At 39.5% G+C, this 22,693-nt stretch overlaps 2 protein-coding genes and 1 long non-coding RNA gene across 3 annotated transcripts in view; 2 read left to right on the top strand and 1 right to left on the bottom strand.

Annotated features, from left to right (window-relative positions):
* myo3b (myosin IIIB) overlaps positions 1-13,654 on the top strand; it is a 64,552-nt gene extending 50,898 nt beyond the window's left edge. The window contains exons 34-37 of the mRNA XM_026144901.2: positions 4,699-4,799; positions 5,178-5,224; positions 5,629-5,784; positions 13,163-13,654. Coding sequence (XP_026000686.2) covers positions 4,699-4,799; positions 5,178-5,224; positions 5,629-5,737 — 257 coding nt within the window. The 3' untranslated portion in view covers positions 5,738-5,784; positions 13,163-13,654. The remainder of the gene's footprint in view (positions 1-4,698; positions 4,800-5,177; positions 5,225-5,628; positions 5,785-13,162) is intronic.
* LOC145420945 (uncharacterized) lies at positions 11,332-13,165 on the bottom strand. Its single transcript, XR_013902188.1, has 2 exons — positions 12,304-13,165; positions 11,332-11,840 (listed from the first exon to the last, which is right to left on the bottom strand). It is a non-coding gene; the product is annotated as an uncharacterized LOC145420945 (long non-coding RNA).
* An 831-nt stretch (positions 13,655-14,485) lies between the features above and the next one.
* On the top strand, positions 14,486-18,595 carry sp5a (Sp5 transcription factor a). Its single transcript, XM_026144907.2, has 2 exons — positions 14,486-16,747; positions 17,045-18,595. Exons 1-2 carry the CDS (start codon positions 16,697-16,699, stop codon positions 18,107-18,109), a joined length of 1,116 nt encoding a protein of 371 aa, XP_026000692.1. The 5' UTR covers positions 14,486-16,696; the 3' UTR covers positions 18,110-18,595.
* Positions 18,596-22,693: the final 4,098 nt, after the last annotated feature.

Below are 22,693 nucleotides of genomic sequence, written 5' to 3'. Positions count from 1 at the left end.
TCCATCTGAGTAGCTTTTACATAACTTTGCAGGAAAACAGACAAGGTTCCACATTTGGCTTCTGTCTTGATAGTGGTATTTGCAGTAAACACAGCTTCGGTTGTAGGGAATGTAATTTGGAGGTATTTAGTCTTTTCGTTTTAGATCAGTTAATACTTTTCACCTACTGTGACATTTGCTGGGAAAAAAGATATCCTCAAGGGGTTAGAATCTATCCTGACCTGAACACGATTAAAACAAAATTTTCACTAGCTGTTGAGAGTTGTGGGGGGATCGGCCAACAAACAGATGTTGTCATTCCTCGCAGTACGACTAAAAGTGATGCAGAGTTTTGTTTGTTTCGCAAAGCCGTTTGAAGCTCATGTTTACAGACACCAACTGGTAGAAAACAGTGTTTACATTTATTTATCTATTTATTTAGCAGGATTTATGTTAATTAGCTGCAGCTGAGTAAACTTACTGGCCACAGTTTTCTTTACAGCCAATCATCGGGTTTAGCTTTCACTTGCTACAGTTCTTGGGACACAGTTAAAGCATCAGCTAAAGAAACCTATTATGCTCATTTCCTACCCTATATTTTTTTTTAAATGTAAAAGAATAACTGACTGAGAAAGACTCACAGTTTAAAGTAATCCTTGTTCATCTCATAGTAGGCCTTGGCGTGGCCCCCTGAGACTTTTTACCTCCCTTTCCCTTCAGCCCAGCTTCTTTCTGATTGGCTGTCCCTCGCGAACAGAAGGTTTGAACAGCAGGTGGGTAGGACTGCTGTGCTCACAGCAAGAGCCGCCTGAGAAGACAATATTGAGGATATTCATAAACAGACATATAAAAGCACGAGTAGAAAAAATAGAAAAAAAAAAGAAACAGAGCTTCAAAAGCAGACTGATGTCTGAGCTTTTGGCTCACAGGGATTACTTGTACATACTCTGGCCTCATTATTATCTTTAGCCGTGTTTATAAGGAGTATCCAAAGCTGTAACTGTATATATATATATATGTACATGTAAAGAAAGAGGAAAGACATAAATCCCCTTTAATTTAATTTCACTTGAGGTTTCCAAATGTTGTTTTTCTGCATTTTCAACATAATCTATGAATCACTCAAGTCATCAGGGAATTGGGTATTGTCCTAATTGCACTATATGCAGGTAAGAGTTTGCATTATTCTTAAATACTTGTGGACGTGCTGTCACAGCTAATGTGTTTTGTTGAAAGCACAGAGTACGCAGTCTGTTTCATAATACGATTTAATTTCAAAAGTCTGTTCAAGGACGTTAGGATTCATTATTTGTGATTGAGGGCTTTGATGCAATTTCAGGGGAATAAAACATTTGCTTATCAAAACCATTTTCTGCATCATTAGCAGAACAACGTCCTACATACAGACATTGTTTAACTGAGACGTAAAGTGTGAACATTTTATTTGTGCTGATTTTTCTCTTCGTTGCAGCATGTCATGCTCTTTCAGGTTTCAAAGGCTAAGCAAGAGCATAATGTCCAATTAATTTTAATGTGAGACTAAAACCTAAGTGCTTCTGATGCATCCAAACACAGCTGCTTTTTTTTTTCCTGAGCTATTTGCCTCAGTACATGAGATTTCTTCCAAATATCCTCAAATACTCAGGGGTAACGGGGATCCACACAGCGGACAGTTAGCACCTCTGAGGCATGGGTAGATAAGATTCACGGTAAAAGTTGGCTAATATCTCAAAACTGACAGGAACTTTCTGGGCATTTACAAAGTGTGACTTTAGTAAACCTGTGCTGGTTTGAATAACATCAAGAAAGCCGAGGAAAGATTGAAGGGGTGGCGGGGGATCCTGCTCTTTGATGTATAGGATTGAGATGTGATGAGGTCTGTTCAAAGTGAGTACAAAGTAGTGTTAAGATGGAAAAGGCAAATGCAGCTTTAGTCAAGGTAGAGAAGCAGAGGTAGCAAGACATGATGAAGAAATGTCCTGTCTCACATGAAATGCAGGCAAAGAGGATGAAACGTTGTCAGACATTAAATATAGATGGTGAGCTTTAAAAACACACTTTTGTAACCAATGAACTTTGAAATGCTAAGCAAGGTGTAGTAAGGAAGAGCAGCCAGCCCTTATTACTGTGTTATGTTTGAATATCCACATTGTCACATTTCTAATTGTCTTTGGTAAGCCAATAAGATTTCCCTTTCTGTGGTGCAGTTGGGAAGAACAGCCTTCACACATCTGCAGAGAAGAAATCACTCAGTAAGACAGGATCTGAATGTAGTAATTGCTTTTTATTCCTTTTGACACACTGACCGCAGCTTCCATGTGTCACTCATTTGAGTGGAAATTGGAAGGGTGAAAATCTACATCTAGAATCCTGCAGACCTGCTTAGTCAGGCTCTTATTGAAGTGTGCACGGTGAAAATATGTATTTATTGGCCATAAAATAGACGTCACTTCTCTTTAAAACCGCTAAAACTTTTAAATGTTAAATTGCATTCACTTGTGTTTGGGTGGCATAACCATAGACCACATATGGGCATAGCCACAGTGACGTCACCCATTGGTTTATGGACTCCCGCTTGGAAGCCTCGACTTGAGCTTTTTTACCATATTGGAAGAAAGGGGAGGCTCTGACTGAGGGGGAAAAGGGCACTGCACATTCTAACAGCAGTACTTGTCAATTACAAAGTAGCCATGCTCTAAAACATACTCATCTTTATCGTCTCTTGAAGTACAATGGGGGCCACAATTTACAACATGAGCATCAGTTTATATTCTGTAAGACCTAAATCTTGCTATTGAGACTATAAATTTATCAGATAAGTGTTTATCACATACATAGATTAAGTGAGAACTAAGGCCATTTTCCAATAGACTTCCATAAACTAAGATTCCTTTTTTTTTTTTTACCCAGAGGAGTCGCCCCCTACTGGATATGAGTAAGAATGCAGGTATTACTGCACTGGTTTTACTATGTTGATCTATGACTTATAAGCTCTGATAGATATGACACTGTAGTATCATCACATTTTTCTCCCTGCAGCCATCCTTCGTCTCATCTAACTAGTGTTTTTCCCCAAAATGTCACCCTGTTGGATTCCACTTTATTTTCCAGTCTTTATTACTTTGTTTGAATTTTACCATCACGCAGAGCTCTCTGCCTCTGCCATTAACACTTTGACATTTTCACTAATTTCAGTTGTGGTACACTGGAAATTGCCACCTGACCCTAATAGTGTATATTGTCAAATAGTTAATTAATTCTGTGTAGCTAATCATAAGCCTCTGCATACTCGTGTAATCCAGAAAACTATCAATGCTCCACTGAACAATCCTCCGCTGACTACTACTGCTGCAATTAGTAGATGTATAACTGATCAGCAGCACACTTTTTGATGTTTCCTTTAATAGGTTAAGGAATTGGATAGAAACAGGCAGTTTTGCATTTTGGAGAATTGTTTTCTGGTTATTAAACTACCACACGTTTCTGGGTAATAAGTCACAGCATTAAACACAATATGTACTCTGTTATCTTTATTTATTCTAAGAAGAATGCTGCAGGCATAAGTCAGCATTAATTCCAGCACTGTGAATAGTATCCTTATGTGTTAAACCATCAACTAATATTACTGTTTTATGAGATTAAGGCCACAAGTTAGTATTTTAAATTTTTAATGCACAGATATTAACATTTTATTGTTAGCAGGTCCTGTTGTTACCAATATATTATTATTAACTGATTTTGCTTCATAATCATACACTTGTTTCCACATTATTACACCCACTTTCTACCCTCTTAGTACCAATTATGTGATATTAGTCTTATAACTACTACTGTTAACTACTTGGCATGTGGCTCTTTTGTCCTGGCTACCTCTCCTCACACCCAACCAGTTATGGCAGATGGCTGGTTTTTCCTTCCCACTGTTGCAAATTGCTTGCACACAGGGGGCTGTCCGATTGTTGGAGTTTCCTCTGTATTGTAAAGAGTTGAATTGGCTATTACTCGGTAATAATCCCTTATTAACCAAAGTAATACAAAGCTAGACTAGAAGGTGCTGCCCAAATGTTTCTCCTCAAACAACAGATACTAAGATTTCTCATCTTGTAAAGATAGTCATTTAATACCCTATAAACTCTTAAGTACCCAAGATTCCAAATACTTATTTTCCATTTGTTACAATCACACATCCATTGAATATTTGCAATGAGCAGTACTCATTACTGAGTGAAATACAGTTAATGAGATTATCTGCACTTTTAAATGCTGACCTACTTTTTCTGTGCCTACATCCTGCAGAGTTGAGTGATCCAGGACTGTCAGCAACAAATATGAGATCTTTCTTAGCTTAAAACTACTGACGTTATTACCAGGAGGAACTCTTCTCTGAGTGTGAAGGTGAACTTTTCATGAACGCACGGTGTCACTTCTGCCTGTTTCTTTTGTAATTCGGCTACTACAAACATCCCCCGCTGTGCACCTGTGATAGATGCGGTTTATGTAATAATAATAAGCTGTTATTGAGTCATCTCATCAATGAAATGACATAATCTCACTTAAGTCAATTTAAAGTGTTTCTGTCACTTTTGCGTCACACACGGGCGCCGATTTAAAAAGAAGGCAGAATCGGTTTACCGCCGCTGTCATCATCGTCGGCATCATGTTGGAGCTTGTTGTTGTTTTTGCCTGGTTGGATCACTGCCCTCGTTTCCTCTGTTGCAGGTCCAGTGATGAAGCTGCAGCAGAGAACTCCTCGCCGGCGGGGCCAGCAGCCCAAGCTGCTCAACAGCCCCGAAGACAGCCTGTACTACAACCAGCTAAATGTGAGTTCAAAGTGCCGATAAAGGCCTTTGTCTGACTTTGGTTCCACATGATAATACAATTAAACCTACCTGTGCCAGACCCTGGAGCCCCACCCCCACGCTTCTCTGCCTCTTGTCTTGAACATGTGCTTATGCTCTTTATCTGTTGCTTTCATGTCAGGATGTCTGCCTTCACGGTGAATAATTGATGTGGTTTATCAAAGCTGAGCAAGATGCATGCTTCATCAGACTCACTTGAGCCCTTTGATCAGAAAAAAATTATGCTGTGACTTCTGATATTATCAGCATCTGCTCGCATTCAACACAAAATCACTTTGAATTAAAAATTAATGACTCTCTGCTCATCTTTTGACTGTGTGCTCTTGGCCCTTTCCTCAGAGAACTCTGGATTACCAGGGGAGCAAGAGGAAGCCGAGAAAACTTGGGTAAATAACTGCTTTCCTACTTACAGCAACTCTAAACAGAGCAGGCCCTTTGTGGAATAGGAGAATCCAGAAATGGAGTTGTTTTCTTATAATGTAAATGGAGAGCCGAAAATAACAGGGTTTTTATGAGGAGATGCTCTGCGTCATTGGAGAGGGGGTTACATATTAGGGCCTTTGTCATCATGCTAATTTTAACTGTTGAAGGTCTGCACTGTGCCTGTACTGTAATTGACGTTCTATTTCAGAGCAGTATGCTTAAGCAAACACCTCATCTCAGGTGCATCTGCAAATAATACTATTGCAAATGTCTAGCTTTACACAATATTAAACTAAAAAAAGGCACCATTCCTCTATCACAGTAATGTCTCACCACTATCTTTTTGTCTCCTTAAAAAAAATCACAGTCAAATCAAAGTGCTGGATGGAGAAGATGAGTACTACAAATTACTGTCAACTGTGGAGTCGATCCCTGAGGAAGAGCACTCAACCACCGCCCCTACCCACCCTTTCTAGTTGGGCCCCTCGTCAGTCAGAGCTGAACCTTACAAGCATGTCAGCCGGTAAGACAGACGCTTCAGACGTGTAGACAGACACTCCAAAGAACATCCTCTGCTTTGGATGTGCTTCGGTATGTGGAGCAAGTAGCAGCGGTGCAGAATAAGCGACCTGCGCGAGCCGTGCCCTCGTCTGCTAATGCAAAGCGATCAGAAGGTGTTTACAGGAGCAATTCGCTCGTCATCAGTGACAGTGTTAGGATAGTTTCTTCCTTCGACTCAGAGTTTGGAACACATAGTTCTACTAGATTCTACTAGACTAGACGTACTAGATTTCTACCTCGTGTGCACAATTTTTCCAGTCTTGTTTTTTCTTTTATTACGATAACTTTAACTCTAGTAAGTTACACATCCGAGCTTCTGTTATGTGTGTTCTACTGCATGGTAAAGAATTTTATTTCTAGAGGCTGAAATCCTGCATGTAATCTTCAAATTGCAATAAAAATGGTGCAGAAATTCATAAAAACCCACATAAGAGAAGGATAAAGAGGAAGTAACATTGTCCCAAATATCCAAGCTCCACGGGGCTGCATATAGTGAATATTCCTATTGTCCATGTAGCTGTTAATTGGTTTATTGATTGATTCTTTAGTCTAACTAGTTTAGTTTAAAAAAAGATAAAAGGAAGCACGTCTTATATATCCTCTTATATTCATGACTAGATAAATTATAAGCTCATTAAATGGCCATTGATAATTTTCAGTTGTTTTTCTAAGGGTTGAATTGAGCCATCATTTCTCTGTTACAATGAAGTGCCCCTCATTTTGCAGGCAGTGCGCTGCTCAGCTCAGTGGGGTTAACTTGACGTGGAAACATCTACCTATTCCCGAGCATTACGTCTATTGTCTAAGACGGATCCGGAGACAAATCCTCGTGAAACCCAAAACTCTTTCGACGAGTTCTCCCACAGCGAGTTGCCTGTAGTTAAAGGGGCTTTGTGCTGTCTGAGAGCTGGAATCACCACACATAGCTTCACAGAGGCAGAGCTAGAACTCACTTTGAATTTCACCCTAAATACAGGAATTTTCTTTTAAGATGTGAAGTGTCGGAAATGCAGGGCTGGCGAGTTGATTTGTAGAGCTTTTTTTTTTTTCTTTTCAATTTGCATATCATTTACTGCATCTCCCTTTGTTGACACCCGAGGGCCTGAGAGGAGATTTTGATCTTAATAGGAAGAGTAGGGTGGTATGACTGAGGATCTCATCCTCCTTATACTCAGCGGGGAAAACATTAGAGCTCTGCCTTGATAGCAAACCCAGCTCCACTTAGGTTCAGATTCACAGGAATCCTGGTGGGTTTAACGAGGTCCAGGGTGTTCATCAAATCCTACAGCTCAATGCTGTGAGGGTCAGACTCGGGTTGAGACACTGAGGCTTTACTACTTTACTACTACAAGCTGTAGTAGTAATCTTTGATTTTCCTTCTTTAACCTCTCAAGTCTCCTTTTAATTTTCTGCATGGTTGACGCTTTTGTCTCTATTTTTTTGTCACTTGACACCACTGTGGTTTAAATCTGCCATTTTCCAACCATAACTGTGCTGTTTGTTGTTTTAAACAGCCACAGCGTCTTTAGTGGTGATGTGGTTAATCCACATAGGTTTAAAAGTTGCACATACTGTCTCCTGTGAGGAAGACATAAATAGAGGTAGCTAAAAGGTGTTTACATCTTTCAGTAGACTTACTGCAAGGTACGCATATTTAATGTTATTAAGCCTTTGGTTGAGCTGGTCTTGAGCTGATTGAGCTTTTTATAGCATAACATCAATTGATGAGGGCTTTTTTTCTCTATGCTTTATAGCCTTGTGACAAAGTTTGGGAGTTCTGGACAAAAATATCTGAAAATATTTGTGATATTTATAAATTCTGTTCTGATCCAGATTTTTTTTAGGTAATATTTTAAGAATTAGAGCTATAAAATAAAGAGAAAAGACAAACTAGCATCACAAGAGGCAGACTGATTAGATATTCTGATGATAGACTGAATTGTGCCCACAGTACAAGGGTCATATAAATTGAGTTATGTATCCCAGATCTCCCAGGAGTACTAGACTACAAAATGTGCCCATTATAAATGAAGACATGTGTTGACAGCCACATATTTGGTGAATTTAAGTGGTGAGAGTATAAATATAATGTATAAATAAGTAAAGTATAAATAGCTGAAATACTCTAAAACTGAACACGGCACAGTTTACAATAAAATACGAAAGGAACATTTTTGGTTTTTCTAAATTAAGATTTTATAATTAAGCTAAAAAAAAAAACTATTTTTCAGTTTATTGTCATATTTAAGTCCATAAAAATTCAAAGCGTAAAAACCCCGGACCACTGGCAGTGTTATAATGTAGTGTCACAGTTACTTGAGAAGCATTTCACCTCCGGTCGTAGCCACAGATCCTGCAATAATTAAAATCCTCGTTGTGCATTACTCCCTTGCTGGGATAGTTGGTTCCTCTGAAGAGCAGTCTGAAATAGGTCACCCCAGCACCCTGTAGTGCATCTTAAAAGTACACTGAATCAATTAAGTGTGATCATGCTCCCTTGATTATTTTGGCCCTGTTTTACCACAGAGAGGAATTTCAAATAGGCTCGCTAGTTTGAATAACAAGGTTGGACTGTAGTGACAAATGGTGCCAGAGTGGGTGTTTCTTCCCCTGTTTTCCTCTGCCAAATTAACTCCCTGGCTGATTGCCTGCTTTAGCATATGAGAGGAGGTGAGCAGAGGTGTGCGCGTAATTGCCTCGGATAGCTGATTATGTGTTGCAAAAAGGCAAATGTTATGAAATGCTGTTGTCATTCCGATGAGGGATGTTCTGACCTGACGAACCAAACCCCTTGTGTTTGTTTAGCCTCTGGGTCATTTTGGGGGACAGCGGGTAGGTTAGGCCAGCGTTGGAGGCCTGACACCTGTGTTTTCTTTAATACGTTTTTGTAAAAAAAAAAAAAAAAAGCCCAAAAAAGCAGCTCCTTCTTGTTTTCCCTCATTAAATCTGACAACATCTGGTGTGCGGGAGAGGACTCCTTTAATGTGGCTAACGTTACTGCTGTTATTCTTGCCATTTTAGCTATTTGCTTCATGTGCTGCACATTCATTAAAGCTACATCCAAGGCAGCTCCAAACACTGTTATCCAAAGTTTTTAAACCACCTTTATGAAAATCGCCTGCGCTGCAGCCTTAACAAATGATGAAAAGCTTTTATTTTCTAAAGAAGCATACTTACCTTTTCACCTAATAGTGATGTCTCACTTCAAAGAGGGAACACGATTAGGCCAACATTGTCCTGTTTCTCTATCCTTTGAGTTCAAAGGGAGAGTTTCGATGCAGCATTTCATGTGCAGCCTTTTCAAATACTGTTTTAATGCAGTTTACGTGCTTTTCATATCCAGATCTGTCACATTTCCACCACACTAAATGTATCTTGCTATATTATGGTTGCATACCATATGTTGGGGTTTTTTGTGAGTAAAGAATTAATGCCTTGCTTCATAATGCAGACTACTAAAATAGCTACAAACTCAGCATTGCAGTGCTGTTTGCTGGCTAGCGTTGGAAAGAGTGACATGCAAGAGTGTCAGCCAGATGTCAGATGTATGTGAAAGGGCAAAAAAAGAGAAACATGCCCTAAGAATGCAGTAATAAAGAAACTTGTTGAGCAGGTTAAAAGCACAGGGAGGAAGAGGAAGAGGAGGAAGAAGGAGATAAAAGAGTCCGTTGAGCACATACATCAAAGGTCTCTTAATGACAAGGGATGCCATTAGGGTTACAGTCGCTTTTGTTTCAGCTTCCTCTCACCTGCAGTTTGTCGAGGGCGCTCCATGCGCTGTTTTTGTTGTTGGCATTTGCATGAATGTAAAATGCATGCATGAGAGGAGGAAAGAGTTTGCTAATCTTACAAGTGACTAAATGTTTTGGTCCAAATTACAGCTACCTTTTCATTTGCAAAGGAGACATCTTACCCTTGATGTGAGAGGGACAAAGCTGGAGAAAGCCAGCATAGAACAATAGGAACAATATGGGAAAGCTGTTATCCTGTATGCCATGAAATTTATTGACTTAAAAGTTTTTTGGGTGCCTCCGGTGCTGGAATGGGATTTGACAAATCAGAGCGTGAAATTATGATTAGCCCCTCTCAGTTTGTCGAGGGAGCGGGGCACTAGCAGACTTGGCATGGCCAAAGGTGTAACCTGTTTTGTTTTGCCCCAGCATTGCTTTCCCAGATGGTGGGACCAGCTGCCGTTGAATAAACGCTGGACTGGTAACAGTGTGAGAATTACCACGGCCTTGTTTCGGTTTGGGATGCATAGCTGAAAGGTTGTCATTTTTGCCACTGCCAGGAGGAACCGGAGCGGTCACCTGGTGTTCAACCAAACAACCTTGATTGAGGTCACACTAAAGTAGTATACAGTGTAATTGTTTTAATACTTTCCTTATATGGCCCATGAAATACTTTTTTTTACCAGAAGACTCTTAAAATAAAGGTGGACATTTGCAAATTGCTTATAAATTGTGTTTTTTAGTTTATTTGCTCAGTTTTCTAAAGTAGAGAAGTGGCTTAACACAGTTCTTGAATAGAAACAGGGTTTTTTTAGGCAAACAAGCTGTAACTATATAGCACATTTCAAAAAACTTAAATTAACAACAAAATGGAAATAAAAAATATTTATGTAACACCAATACAAAATTATGAAAGATAGCCATAAAAGACAGGTAGTTAACACAGTATTTATCTTTTATTATTTCAGGTAGATACAATACTTGTGTGAAGAAGGAGGACATTTTTTCCATGCAGATTATTTATCTTTTATTTGTTTTTGCTCCTCCAATATCGGTTAAGTCATACTAACATTAATTTTATATAAATCTGAGCAAATTAAAGATCTTCTAATTAAAGACCCAGGCATTTTTTCGTGACTCCTAATACTATTGTACATGGGGGGAAAACAAAGTTCATTTTGAACAACTCTAAAATCTCAAGAATAGCTTAATAAATGCCTCTCTTCAGAAATGCCATTATATCTGCCAGTGTACCAGTTGATGGGGCGATCCACTTTCTCTGTATATTAACTTTCATGGCTAGCTCTGCATAGTAATCATGGCAACATTCAATGATGTATTATTGACTCTCTGAGGTCAGAGCTACTTTGCCTGTTGTCGGTTGGCCTGATCTGAATTTGTTTCTGCCACTGGAAAATAAATAAGTGGATAAAAATTTGGTTAGTACCTCAAAATTTTGCCTTGCTGACCAAGTATCTTGACATTTTGGCTTACTTCTGATTAACTTGAAATTTTGGGATACATAACTCAAAATTTACAATTTAAAATTTGACTGGCAAAAAAACCTGCAGAGATGCCATATTAATATAAAAATCTATAGAAATACACATATAAAAGGGGGGGGGGGGGGGGGGGCACTTGCATTGAAACTCCTATAAGGCAAAAACGGCATTAAGCATTGCATAGCTATATAGTGACATATTCTGCCACAATATCTGACAGCTTGTTACGTCTCCTCGAGGGCAGAAGGGGATAACACAACAACTCTGGAAACCCGGTACAGGTGTTATAAAAAAGTTTAATGGCAGCGCGCTCAAAATAAATAACCCAAATTCAAACAACAAATGCGGGGGAGAAAGGGACAGTTTGGTGTTTTTTTTTGGCACAACCTAAAAGACAAAACCAAAACTTAGCTGAGCTATTATCCTAGAAAAACAAAAAAAGGGGGGAAAGACTCTAAACCTCAATTCAAAACAAGCTCAAAATTACATGGGTGGCACCAACCTACTTACCTAGTGTTTCTAAGAAAAAGACTCTACGTGAGTAAATGTATGGGGTCCCCAAACTTACCTAGTCCACTTTACTCCCACCACAACCATCAAACAAAAGAAATACAGCAGAGGCATTTTAGACATGTGCCAAACAATTCGAAGGAGGGAAGAGAGCCGCGCCCAGCCACAGGTCAGTCTCCTTATCAAGGTGTGCCCTCCTGGTTTGTCCAATCAGGGTCTCCCTCCTCTAATTAGTTGGAGATCCCCAAATTGACATCAGCCTGCAGTCTGCGTACCTAAGGGAATGGCAAACAAAAGGAGAGGGAAAGAAAACATGCAGCCTGCAGACACGTAACACAGCTTTATGTTAAAGCAAAGTTACAAAACTGAGTTGAACATACATAACTTTGTAAATATTTATATTCCAACTTCTAGTGCTGTTATTTTCTCGTGTTTTTGCTTTTTGAGGATGACAAGAATTTCTAGTGTAAGGTTCAAATTTCTCACAGTTATGTCGTTGCCACCTGCTGCTTAGTAGATCGTGGAAAAAGGTGATATATTTGTAGCAGCTCACAAACATTTCCAACAAAAGATGACGGTCATATAATAAACAAATGTTTAAAAAGCTAAGTGCAGTAAACTGAAGGGTTGATAGCACTTGATTATCACAGGAGTGTCCATTGGATCTGAGTTTGGTGATTGGAGGTGAGGTTGCTTTATTATAATGTTCCTGGGAGAGCGCTGCAGGCTGTAACTCACTCTGTTCAAGTCTGTACATCATCATCATCATAGAGGGGAGAGAGTTTTCCTCTTTAAGGCTGGACTGGATTAGCACATTCAGGGTGGGCTGAGAGAAGGTAAAACGACCTGTCCCGCCTTACTTGACCCCCAAGCCAACCCAGCACATTGCCAAGGCTTTGCTGTTTGCTCTTGAATATGCAGAGATCCCCGGCTTCATAGGCCTGGAAGAGGGAGAGAGAGAGGAAAAAAAAAAGACTTGTATCGCGTTGCAGGGAAAATTAGTGAGACCAAAGTTGGAGTTTCTGTGTGTTGGGGGCTGTGAACAATGGCAGCTTTCTGTCAGACAGCAACTTCAAAGGTCTGCTGAGTGACTGCTCTGAGTTATACTTTGTTGTAGATCACTGAGGAAATTCACAGATGTTTTCTCATACGAGACACCATTATAGCGGCTCAAGTACCCAGTAGCCTCGAGCGCCTCTCCCTCTCTCCCCGTCTTTCTCTGTTTCTCCCACACGTTCACACTCCCTCTCACACATGCAGCACCCCATCACCCACCTCCACTCATCCCCAAGTCTCTGATATCTCTTGCATGAGACAGATGTGGAACCTGTTTTCTCTCCAACTGTCCAGAGAATATGGAAAGTTAAAAAGGGTTCGTGTTGTGGCGTCGCCCCGCGACTCTGTCAGATCCTCTCTTCTCGCTGTCAGTTCACTCAAAAATGTCAAGACCGTACACAGCTACACTTTTTCACATCCAAAGTTAGAGGTCAATAGAATAAGGTGGAATTCTCCCTGCTAAAATAGGATGTTAGTGCAAACCTGGGTAAAGATAATGAAAAGCATTTTAACATCTTTATTTTTCTCTCTTATCCTGCAGATTGCCTTCATTTGTCTTATGGATCAAAACAACCTGCTTCCCAACATCGCATTTGACATCTGTTGTAAATTTATATTTATTTCATGTAAATTGTTGTTTTATAAGAGTCAAATAAATGTGTCTAAATGTTTTTTAATTCATATTTATTACTGATGTATAACGGTATTTTGATATTGTAGGCAAAACAATTTACCCGCCACAAATCTGTTGTTTTATACATTTTTTTCCTCATTTTAGATTGATGAATTATTTCCCTCTCCCCTTTTAGATCAGACACAATAGTTTGGTTACAGCTAATTGTTTCAGCGCGTGCTGGCACTTGCACATACTGTTAAAAACTTATGGCAATAAAAACTTAATGAGTCGTTCTTTCTTCGCCTTAATTGCCCTTTACAGAAATGATTGTCACCTGTTGAACGTCTATGATCCACCCCACTGTTTTCTTTGATTTGCACTGTCAAGAAAGTGTAAAATATATATATATATAACTACTATGAGTGGGGTTTTTTTTGTTCTTCTATATACAGATTCCTGAATGCAGGTTCCTGCATATCTGCACCCTGAACATTATTTCTGATGCTCAGCTCTCCACTTTATACTAGAAAAGGCTGTATGAAGTACATAGTTGGTGCTGACTGAGTCCATGTTCAAACCTTTCCAGGCAACAAACTGTTGCGGGGGAGGGGGGGGTCCCTCCAAGTTAATTTTACCCATCAAATGCCGCGGGCAGAAATTTCCTTTAGCCAAACTGTCGCTGAGGCGGCCCTGTAAAACTTGAGGCATGGCCATAAGATGGTGACGGTTTGGAGCAAGTAAATTACCTCAGGGACCGGACAATGTGTTAAGCACACTGTTATGAATTTCTTACAAACTATATCAAAGTCCTGCTTAGCCAAATCCTTCCCTCAGGTGGCGTCCTATTGAGATGCATTAAAATGTAAGAGCCCACATTTAGGGGTGAAACGAACATCTCAAAGGAAGATATCAATAATTTCTGACTGCTGATGGTTCGCAGAATTCATGCAGTTGTCACATATGGCTGAAATATGCCTTGCATGGCATATGACAGCTCGCATGTAAAGCTGATTTAAGTGGAAATCCACCTTAAATCAGAATTAACATTTGATGTTTTTAAAGCCTATGAACCAGGCTGCTGTAGTAGAAAAATGTTGTTTTAGGGTGGATTCCTCCTTTACTGTTGGCATAAGAGAGCAGATTGCAACTTTTGACATTTATCTGACATTTAAACCTGGAAGTAAAAACTAACTGACAGCACTTTGCTGCACAAATACATCTTTACAGAACAGACTATGGATATTTTTTTAACCAGTGACATCTGAAGTCTTACAAATAGCTGGTTAAGCAAATTTTACAGCATCCTGTAGTTTTATCGTGTACCTTTCATGTAGTTTGAGCTCCTTTGTGCTAAGATCCTTCAAACAGTTTCGCACCAGTGAAGCTCACAAAAATTTGCAGTGAGGTATCATTTATGAAGCCTTTATAAGTTTTAACAGCTTTATAAAAATTTTAAACCTGCATTTATTCTTCTCCTTCTTTTGCTTGCTCCTTTTAGGTGTACACATAAACCCGTTATTAATGTGTTATAAATCTTTTTATAACAGGTTTTTCTTCTGCCTACACTTCCTTGGCTACACTTGTTTAAAAAAAAAATATTTATAGTATTGGTGACTAAATTATTAGCAAATATAAACCAAAAGCACAAATGAGAGGATACTTTTCACAACCTGGCAACCCCAAACTACATCTTATCAATGTCTCCTAATTCGGTTATTCAATAAATCTGTTTTGAGCTTTAATAAAGCTATGCAGTGTCTTAATTGGTCATCATCTCATGATAAGTTGAAAACAAAGTGTGATTTTAGAGGATCAACGGTTGGGGCAATTTTAAAGTGACACATTAAAAGTAAATAGCACCATTTTTTAGTACTGCTTGTTCAGATTTATAATTTCATGAAATCTGCGAGGTGATTTTCAAGCTTGTTGTCTTAAAACCTTCCTGATTGCCACATTTTTTGCATATTTTGAAGCAGCATCGAGCTCTGTGGCTGCCACAGCTTGATGTAAACAAGGTTAACAGTGTGACTACACCACTCACTCCTGTAGCCACTCTTGTAGTTTAGCATGGCTCCAGTGAAGCCCAGCAGGACTCCCCCTTTCCCTCATGACTGTGTGTAAAGCCGTGGGAGAGAACTGGGAACATTAATCCCTTCAAAGGAACAGATCTAATTCAAAATCTGCCGCTCCAAACTAGTTGAGAGGACAGTGATTGTTTCTGCAGGGAAGCCAGATAAAGATCAGAGAGTTGAACTACAACTTCCATTTTTTTCCAGCTCGGCAAAACATTTAAAAAGAAGTTCCGGATGTTATCTTATGAAAACTGCATACTTTTGCCTTCATTAAATGCTCTGAAACAAAAAGGATGCAGTATTACAGGATGTGTTAGCTCAGGTTTCTTTTTTTTTTCTTTTCGAGAAGCTGCAGTGGATGGGATCATTAGTTTCTTTCTGGTTTTCGGGACCTGTTCAGTCATAAAGACATAAGAAGAAAACATAATTGAGATGTCCACATTTTAAGTGCTACCTTTGTCACCTCACTTATCTAACAAGTTAAAAACGTTCATTTAAATTACCTGCTGGGAGTTTTTTGTTTTTTTTTTTCCTTCAGGCTTTTAGTTTGGGTTGGGAAAGAATGAACTGGATTGAGGTTCTGATAAAACAACTGATTGAAATGAGTGAAGGGGAAATAAGTATTTAAATAATTCAGAGAGGACATAATTAAGTGTTTCAGTTCAAAGGCACAACAAAGATTTTTTTTTTTTTTTGTAATTTAAGCTTGAAATGTAAAAGAGACGCAGATTCTTCAGAGATGAGAACTTTGTGTTGAGTCACTTGATTTGGTCTCTTTCCTCCATCAAACAGTGAGGCAACGCTCTTGGAGATCTCCAGAGATAACAATGTCACATTGTCACATAGGGTTCTGCTACAAATCCTTAATTACAAAAAAGAGGATCAGATGACTACAGCATCCAATACTGGGGTCTCCAGGCGGCATGGGGGTCTTTGATCAAGAAAATCCAATTATTTGTGTATATACATTTCCCACATAGTGATTACTTCATTAATTGTCCCGCCTTTATCTCCTCCCTTCCCAGCCCCCCTAATAATCAGCTCCTTTATCCAGACCAACAAACACACCATAGGAGCTTTGTGGATTCAAAGGATTTGCTTTCCCCTCTCAAAGAGCCGCTATTCTTTGATGATTGGGCAGCGGCAAACTTCAAAGTAATAAATCTTATTTCTGACTGGCTGGCGGCCCACCAAAGTCCTTATCAAATTCTAAGAAGTGATCCCTCACTCTTCAGATAGACCAAGGATATATCGGAGAGAGGAAGCACTGGAGAGTGACGCCCTGCTCGACAAGATATATTTTTTGTGTACCGCGAATGAGCATATTTGTCTAAATTAGTGCTTTTATTTTTTATTCGTCTTTATCGAGCGGAGGAGGACGTTTACCATGGCAGCAGTGGCTGTACTGCGGAATGAAACACTTCAGGCTTTTCTTCAGGTTTGTGCGCAAGTTTCTCTTCACTTTTCACCACTTTTAAGAACTTGTGAAGTTGCTAAATCCAGTTTATGCTCAAAATACGTGTCTTCTCATTTCCGACGCTAATTGTTTGGGGGCTTAATGAGTCCTGCTGCAACATGCCACCAACTTTTGTGTCGCATCATCACGATTGACTTCATCATTTAGATTCAGATTTCAGACCGACCATTTCGTCATAATTAAAAGTGGCATAAATGTGTCATAAATGTGTTAAACTGAGATCATAACGTTAAAAAAATGTGTGTCTCGGTTATCCAGGATCGCACTCCAAACTCTTCCCCAGAGAACTGTAAGCACTCTCCGCTGGCTCTCCTGGCTGCCACTTGCAACAGGATCGGGCATAACCACGGATCAAATCCCGCTGATTTCCTCCAGGTCCCCTACGATCCCACGCTGGGTTCTCCTTCGCGTTTATTTCACCCGTGGACTAACGAGGGAAACCCTCAGAGCAGCCTGGCCAACAACTCTACTTTCGGACTATCCTCCAAGCCCCAGCTCTCTGCGCACATCCAGAGCCCCTTCAGCTCCCACCACGAACTGCCCCTCACCCCTCCGGCGGACCCCTCGTACCCCTATGACTTCTCCCCCGTGAAGATGCTGCCTTGCTCCATGCAGTCCACCTGCCCTCCAACCTACGTCCCCGCCGTCAGCTACGCGGCTCCAGCGCCCATTCCGCCCGCGATGCCAAGTTTTGTCACGGGACCCTCCGGCCTTGTGCACCAGCAGCAGAGACAGTTGTCCCCAAACCCTGGAGAGGATATTCCGTGGTGGAGCCTCCAGCAGGGGAACCACGTAAGCCACTCTTCCTCACTCGGTCCTCACCGCTTCCAGCTGCAGAGAGGCTTGGTTCTGGGACACACGGACTTTGCGCAATACCAGACGCAAATCGCCGCTCTGCTGCACACAAAGTCCCCCCTCGCGACCGCGCGGCGGTGCAGGAGGTGCAGGTGTCCGAACTGCCAGTCCTCCACGTCCAGCGACGAGCCCGGGAAGAAGAAGCAGCACATTTGCCACATACCGGGTTGCGGGAAAGTTTATGGGAAAACTTCTCACCTCAAAGCGCACCTGAGGTGGCACTCGGGGGAGCGGCCGTTTGTGTGCAACTGGCTGTTCTGTGGCAAGAGTTTCACCAGGTCGGATGAGCTGCAGAGACACCTGAGGACTCACACAGGGGAGAAGCGCTTTGTTTGCCCGGACTGCTGCAAAAGGTTCATGAGGAGTGACCACTTGGCAAAACACGTCAAAACTCACCAGAACAAAAAGAGCAAATGCCACGACAAGACATTAGATCACGTGAAAAGAGAGGACACCAGGATGTTGTAACACACCTTATAGTCATCTTAAACAGTAGACTTTAAAATAGTGCAATACAGTCAGTGCTACACTAGTTACAAGTTCACAGTGAGCTGCATTTTTGTAGGGTACTTGATTAATTTTGTTGGTCGATTTCTTACATCCTGACAATAGTTTCTAACATTGCTGGTCTGTGTAGCACATTTGTGTGTGTGTATATATATATATATATATATAAAGTTTCATAAGTTAATTTGGGACCATGGAGGAGCTCATAAGTTTGAATTCACTGTCTATATCATATCAAGGAAGACAAGTTTTCAACTTGTGTTTTGATCAATGTCTTCGGTGGAAGATTTCACTCCCCTGTAAATGATATTTAATAGCTTTTGTTGAATGAAAGTGTCTGTTTTTGCTCCATATGGGGTGTTTATAAAAGCATGCTCTCCAGAAGATCTGCTATTGTTAATATGACCTAAATGCTGTGTGAGAATAAAAGTTATGACATTTTCCTCATCTCAGAACAATTCATTTAATATCCCTCAGTTATATGAGTGATGATGAGGCATCCAGGCGGTATATATATTTTTTATTCATATCACCTGGAATAATGTGTGTGCTTTGTAAAATGTTGCAGACTTAATGTTGTCAAAGTTTCCTGCCAGTAAAATCCAGTCATTAATTTTAGACTATATATTTTTAAATACTCGTTATTCTAAATGTAAATGTTTCCATCTTTTGATTACGGTAAAAAAAGAAAAAGTAGCAGGACAGTGATTTTTTTATGACTATTATTAGTATTATCATTACTTTTGAGGCTGTTCTGAAAATTTGCTGCTGCTTTTTAAAACAAAAGCCCAGAAAATTTTAGGCGAAGAGGCGACAGAATTTGATTTGGTGGGGAGTGAATTTTGAAAATCGCCACAGAAATAATGGAAAAATGTGCAGCCACCTTGTCAAGATGTACCTGTGAGTGCTGAAATTAGGCCACCAACTGGGTAAAAAGATGGATAAATAAATATTAAACATCCGTCTTCGTAAAAGGAAGGAAAAGGACCGCTTCAAATATTTAATTAAGCTCCAAATTTCTGTATCAGAAGTGTTTTCCAGACCTGTAACACTGTCATGTTTGGGCTATTGCACATAAGCTCATATTATCATGGTTTCTTATTCTCAGACATTCAATTGCAGGAACGCTCTTCAGTATTTATGCACTCTGATAGGTGGTGGATTTGTTTTGTGCCACTGTGTTGGACATTTCCTGTATTGCAGTGTCATTGTAATTGGAAATGTGACCAATCAACAGAAAAACTCTTACTCTGAACATGTGATAGAATAGGTGACCCCGGGATATGCAGCAGCTGGATTTTTATGGCACTTGTGGCATACTAGATGTCACATTTACCACTGTGGTAATGCCTTGCTCAAAAGCATTTCTCTGTTTTACGACTGCATGCTCATGTGCTGCTTTCTCATCAGTTATTTCAAGTGTTTCACTTTGACTTCCTCCGCCCACGTCATCTCTTGGTTGTTGGGGAGTAAAAGTGTCGACCTTCGGAGAAAAAAAAAATCCTGGGTTTCGAACCTTGAGGCTCTTCCTTTTCATACAACTTATCAACACAACAAAAAGTATTGAACTTTTTACAGATCAGATAGTGATACAGATCCAGTCATCTGATTTACTCATTCAGTAAGTAAAGCAGAGCAGCATCACTGCCTGCCAGCAGTCACTCTGTTTGCCTCTATGTGGGATCTCTGAGAATGTCAGCATGAAAAGGAGGGCTGCCATTCAGAGGAGTTTTCAGAAAGAGTTTTCTGCCTCAACAGCGCCCTCTTTTGTAAGTTGCTGTTATCCATAAAAGCAGGCAAATATTATTCTTAGAATTGTAACAATAACATTTGCTCTCACAGATCTTTTTCCCTGTTTTTCTAACGCTCAGAGTGTAGTCACGGACAATTTAGAAAACACGACCTACTGAGCCAATGTTTCAGTCACTTTGTCGAACTTTATCCACCAGTGCACATGCAGCTTTAGCTCTTGTTTAGTTTACTTAATTATTCTGTTGCAAACTATTTTATGTGTTGATTTAAATTCAAGTATTGTTCCTTCACCAGAATTGAAAATTCAGGATGCAAACATGCCGTCATTCTTTAAACTTTAAATTCTTTAAAAGGACAAACCACAAACGGGCTGAATCCAGGTGGAATAAACTTGAAAAAGTTTATTAAGTGGCAGGAATTCATCCCATTAGTTTTAATGAATAATCACATGAAAAATGCTAAATATAGTATGGTCATCACTACTTGAAATGTTCAGGTATATTCAGTACGCCACCAATAATTGTAAACTGGGCCTTAAATACCCAACAGATGATCACAACTGTTGCAGTTCTATGTTGAATTAAATGTTTTAAAAGTGGTATTTAGACCGGTTTTTGTCACTCCCTTATGACGTGTTGTTCGTGTGAGGCTGTGAGTTTCATTAGCCTGCTTCTAGTTTTCCAAAGAATCTGCAGGATATGAACGTATCACATTCGGCCAAAGAAGAAGAATAAAGTAGAAAAAATATCAAAAGCTACCATATAAAGTGTGATTTGACCACTTGAACTGTAAAAGTCTTTATCCAAATTTCATGATCCTATTATAAAACGAAGCCTATGGATGGATGTGTTGATTGCACCCAACCCGGCTCCTCACAATGGCTGCGATTTGGCTGCTATTCTTCGACTCTGCTGGAGGCCATAACGCTTAACCGTTTGTAGTGAGGATATCATATGTTGTGGCTTAAGTTTATCTTCTGAAAGTTGAATGAAAGATTTATGAAGTTTTTAAATTCCATATCACAAATACCTCCTTAAATAGGACTGACAGAAAAGCTTCATTAGCTTTGCTGGGATAGGTATAATCACAGGTTAAATGTTCATTCCCATCATTATACTCAGTGTGATTCCCCTTCTTTAACCCACTTTAAGACTGTCTATAAGTGGTTTATAAATATATAAATTAATCATCCAGACAGAAGGATGTTTTTACCCAGTGATATATATTTTTTTATTCTTAAATGGACTGCTTACTTTAACAAATAGACTAAGACGGTAAGCTAAAGATGTGTGTAAAACCGGTACCTTTTAAAGTACTGGGTCCAAATAACAAGTAATAGTATAAAATTATAAACAGTATATAGTTACATGGTATAGTTAACCCAATCTCAAGCCAAGTAGGGTACAGTTTTAAACTACTGATTGTTGTTGCAACCATAATGAATGACTGACTATAAAGCAGCCGTTACCATATGAGAACATTAGTGAATTTGCCTTGAAAATATTTATAACTGTGTCTGTTTATTCATTAAGTATTTATTCATAAAAGTCCATTTTCACTCTCAGTGACTATTTCACAGGCAAGATCCACTAAAGCTCCAGATACGTTTTGTAAGTGAAACTTCTGCTGATTATGAGTGCACATGTGACCAGATTTATATTTGTGATTGAATCTTTTTTATCTTTCTAAAAGTTCACTTACTTAACAGCTCTTGACAAATACATCTGTATCTGCATGTTGTGAGTGGTTACATCTTCGTATGCCGCTCCGCAAATGTGAAGCTGCTGTAACTGCAGCGTTAATACAAAAGCTGGGTAAATGATCAAAGAACATTGCTAATATTTTAGTGTAACATTAGGATATTCAAAGCCATCATAGCAGTTCAGCCAGTGATCCTTCCTCACTCTGCAGACGTTCAGAATAAAATGACTGACGAGCAAAAACCTGATACCAGCAACTCTGCTGCAGTCAGTGGAGGACACACATGTACAGCCGATAATCTTAGAGCCTTGGAGCTGATGCTACGTTTTAGTTCAGCAAGAAGAGAAAAGGTTTGTGTAGACATTTTATAGGTACTGAGTCTGTAAGCTGAAATCAAGACAGCTATATTTGTCAATAACGCTGGGTTTCCTAGGCAACCGGATTGGCTGAATTGTCCTTGCATCCAGTCTACAGCTACAGAGTGATGCATGATGCGGGAATCACTTCCTATGTGGATGACCCATTAAGCATAAATTATTTTATAGCTATGATTTAAAACAGTTTTCACAGTCAAATAAAAACATTGTCAACATTTTGAAGATTGATGGCTATTGTTTGTTTTTGTTTGTGTTTTTTTAAGAACAGAGAGTAGTGTGCTTTTAGACAGTGGCCTAAAAAAGCTGGAGCCACCGTGATGTCATCTCTCGGTTTTAGACTCCACAGTTTAAAGCTTTAGATCTAACTATCTGTCTGCTGCCATGTTGGCTTCTTTAAGACAGAAGTTAACTGTCATCTTTCGGGGTCTGTGACCACCCAAGTTTAGTATTTAAGTTTAGTTTATTTTGATATTTTCTGTTATTTATATTTTCATATTCAGGCCTTATTGTCTTTTTTTTTCTTTTGGCTTTTTCATGATATTTCCAGGTTGTGTTTTCTTAGTACTTTTAGTAACTATTTATTCCACGAAGTCATTTTTCCTCTCCTTCTGTGTTTGCATTTATGCGTCCTGTGTTTAATCACTTCCTGTTTTAATTTGTTAACTGCTAATTTAGTGTTTTCTTTAGTTTTGTTTCCCCTTGACTTCTTAGCTAG

The sequence above is a fragment of the Astatotilapia calliptera genome, chromosome 16 (genome assembly GCF_964374335.1).
Source record: "Astatotilapia calliptera chromosome 16, fAstCal68.1, whole genome shotgun sequence".
Lineage (NCBI taxonomy): Eukaryota > Metazoa > Chordata > Actinopteri > Cichliformes > Cichlidae > Astatotilapia > Astatotilapia calliptera.
The sequence above is the reverse complement of the archived record's forward strand: the minus strand, read 5'-3'. Positions and strand labels throughout refer to the sequence as shown.

Excerpts from the sequence above, each read along its gene's own strand:
- sp5a (XM_026144907.2), top strand. The coding sequence starts at position 16,697 with ATGGCAGCAGTGGCTGTACTGCGGAATGAAACACTTCAGGCTTTTCTT. Across the intron at positions 16,748-17,044 it reads CACTTCAGGCTTTTCTTCAG|GATCGCACTCCAAACTCTTC; the intron begins GTTTGTGCGCAA and ends TCGGTTATCCAG.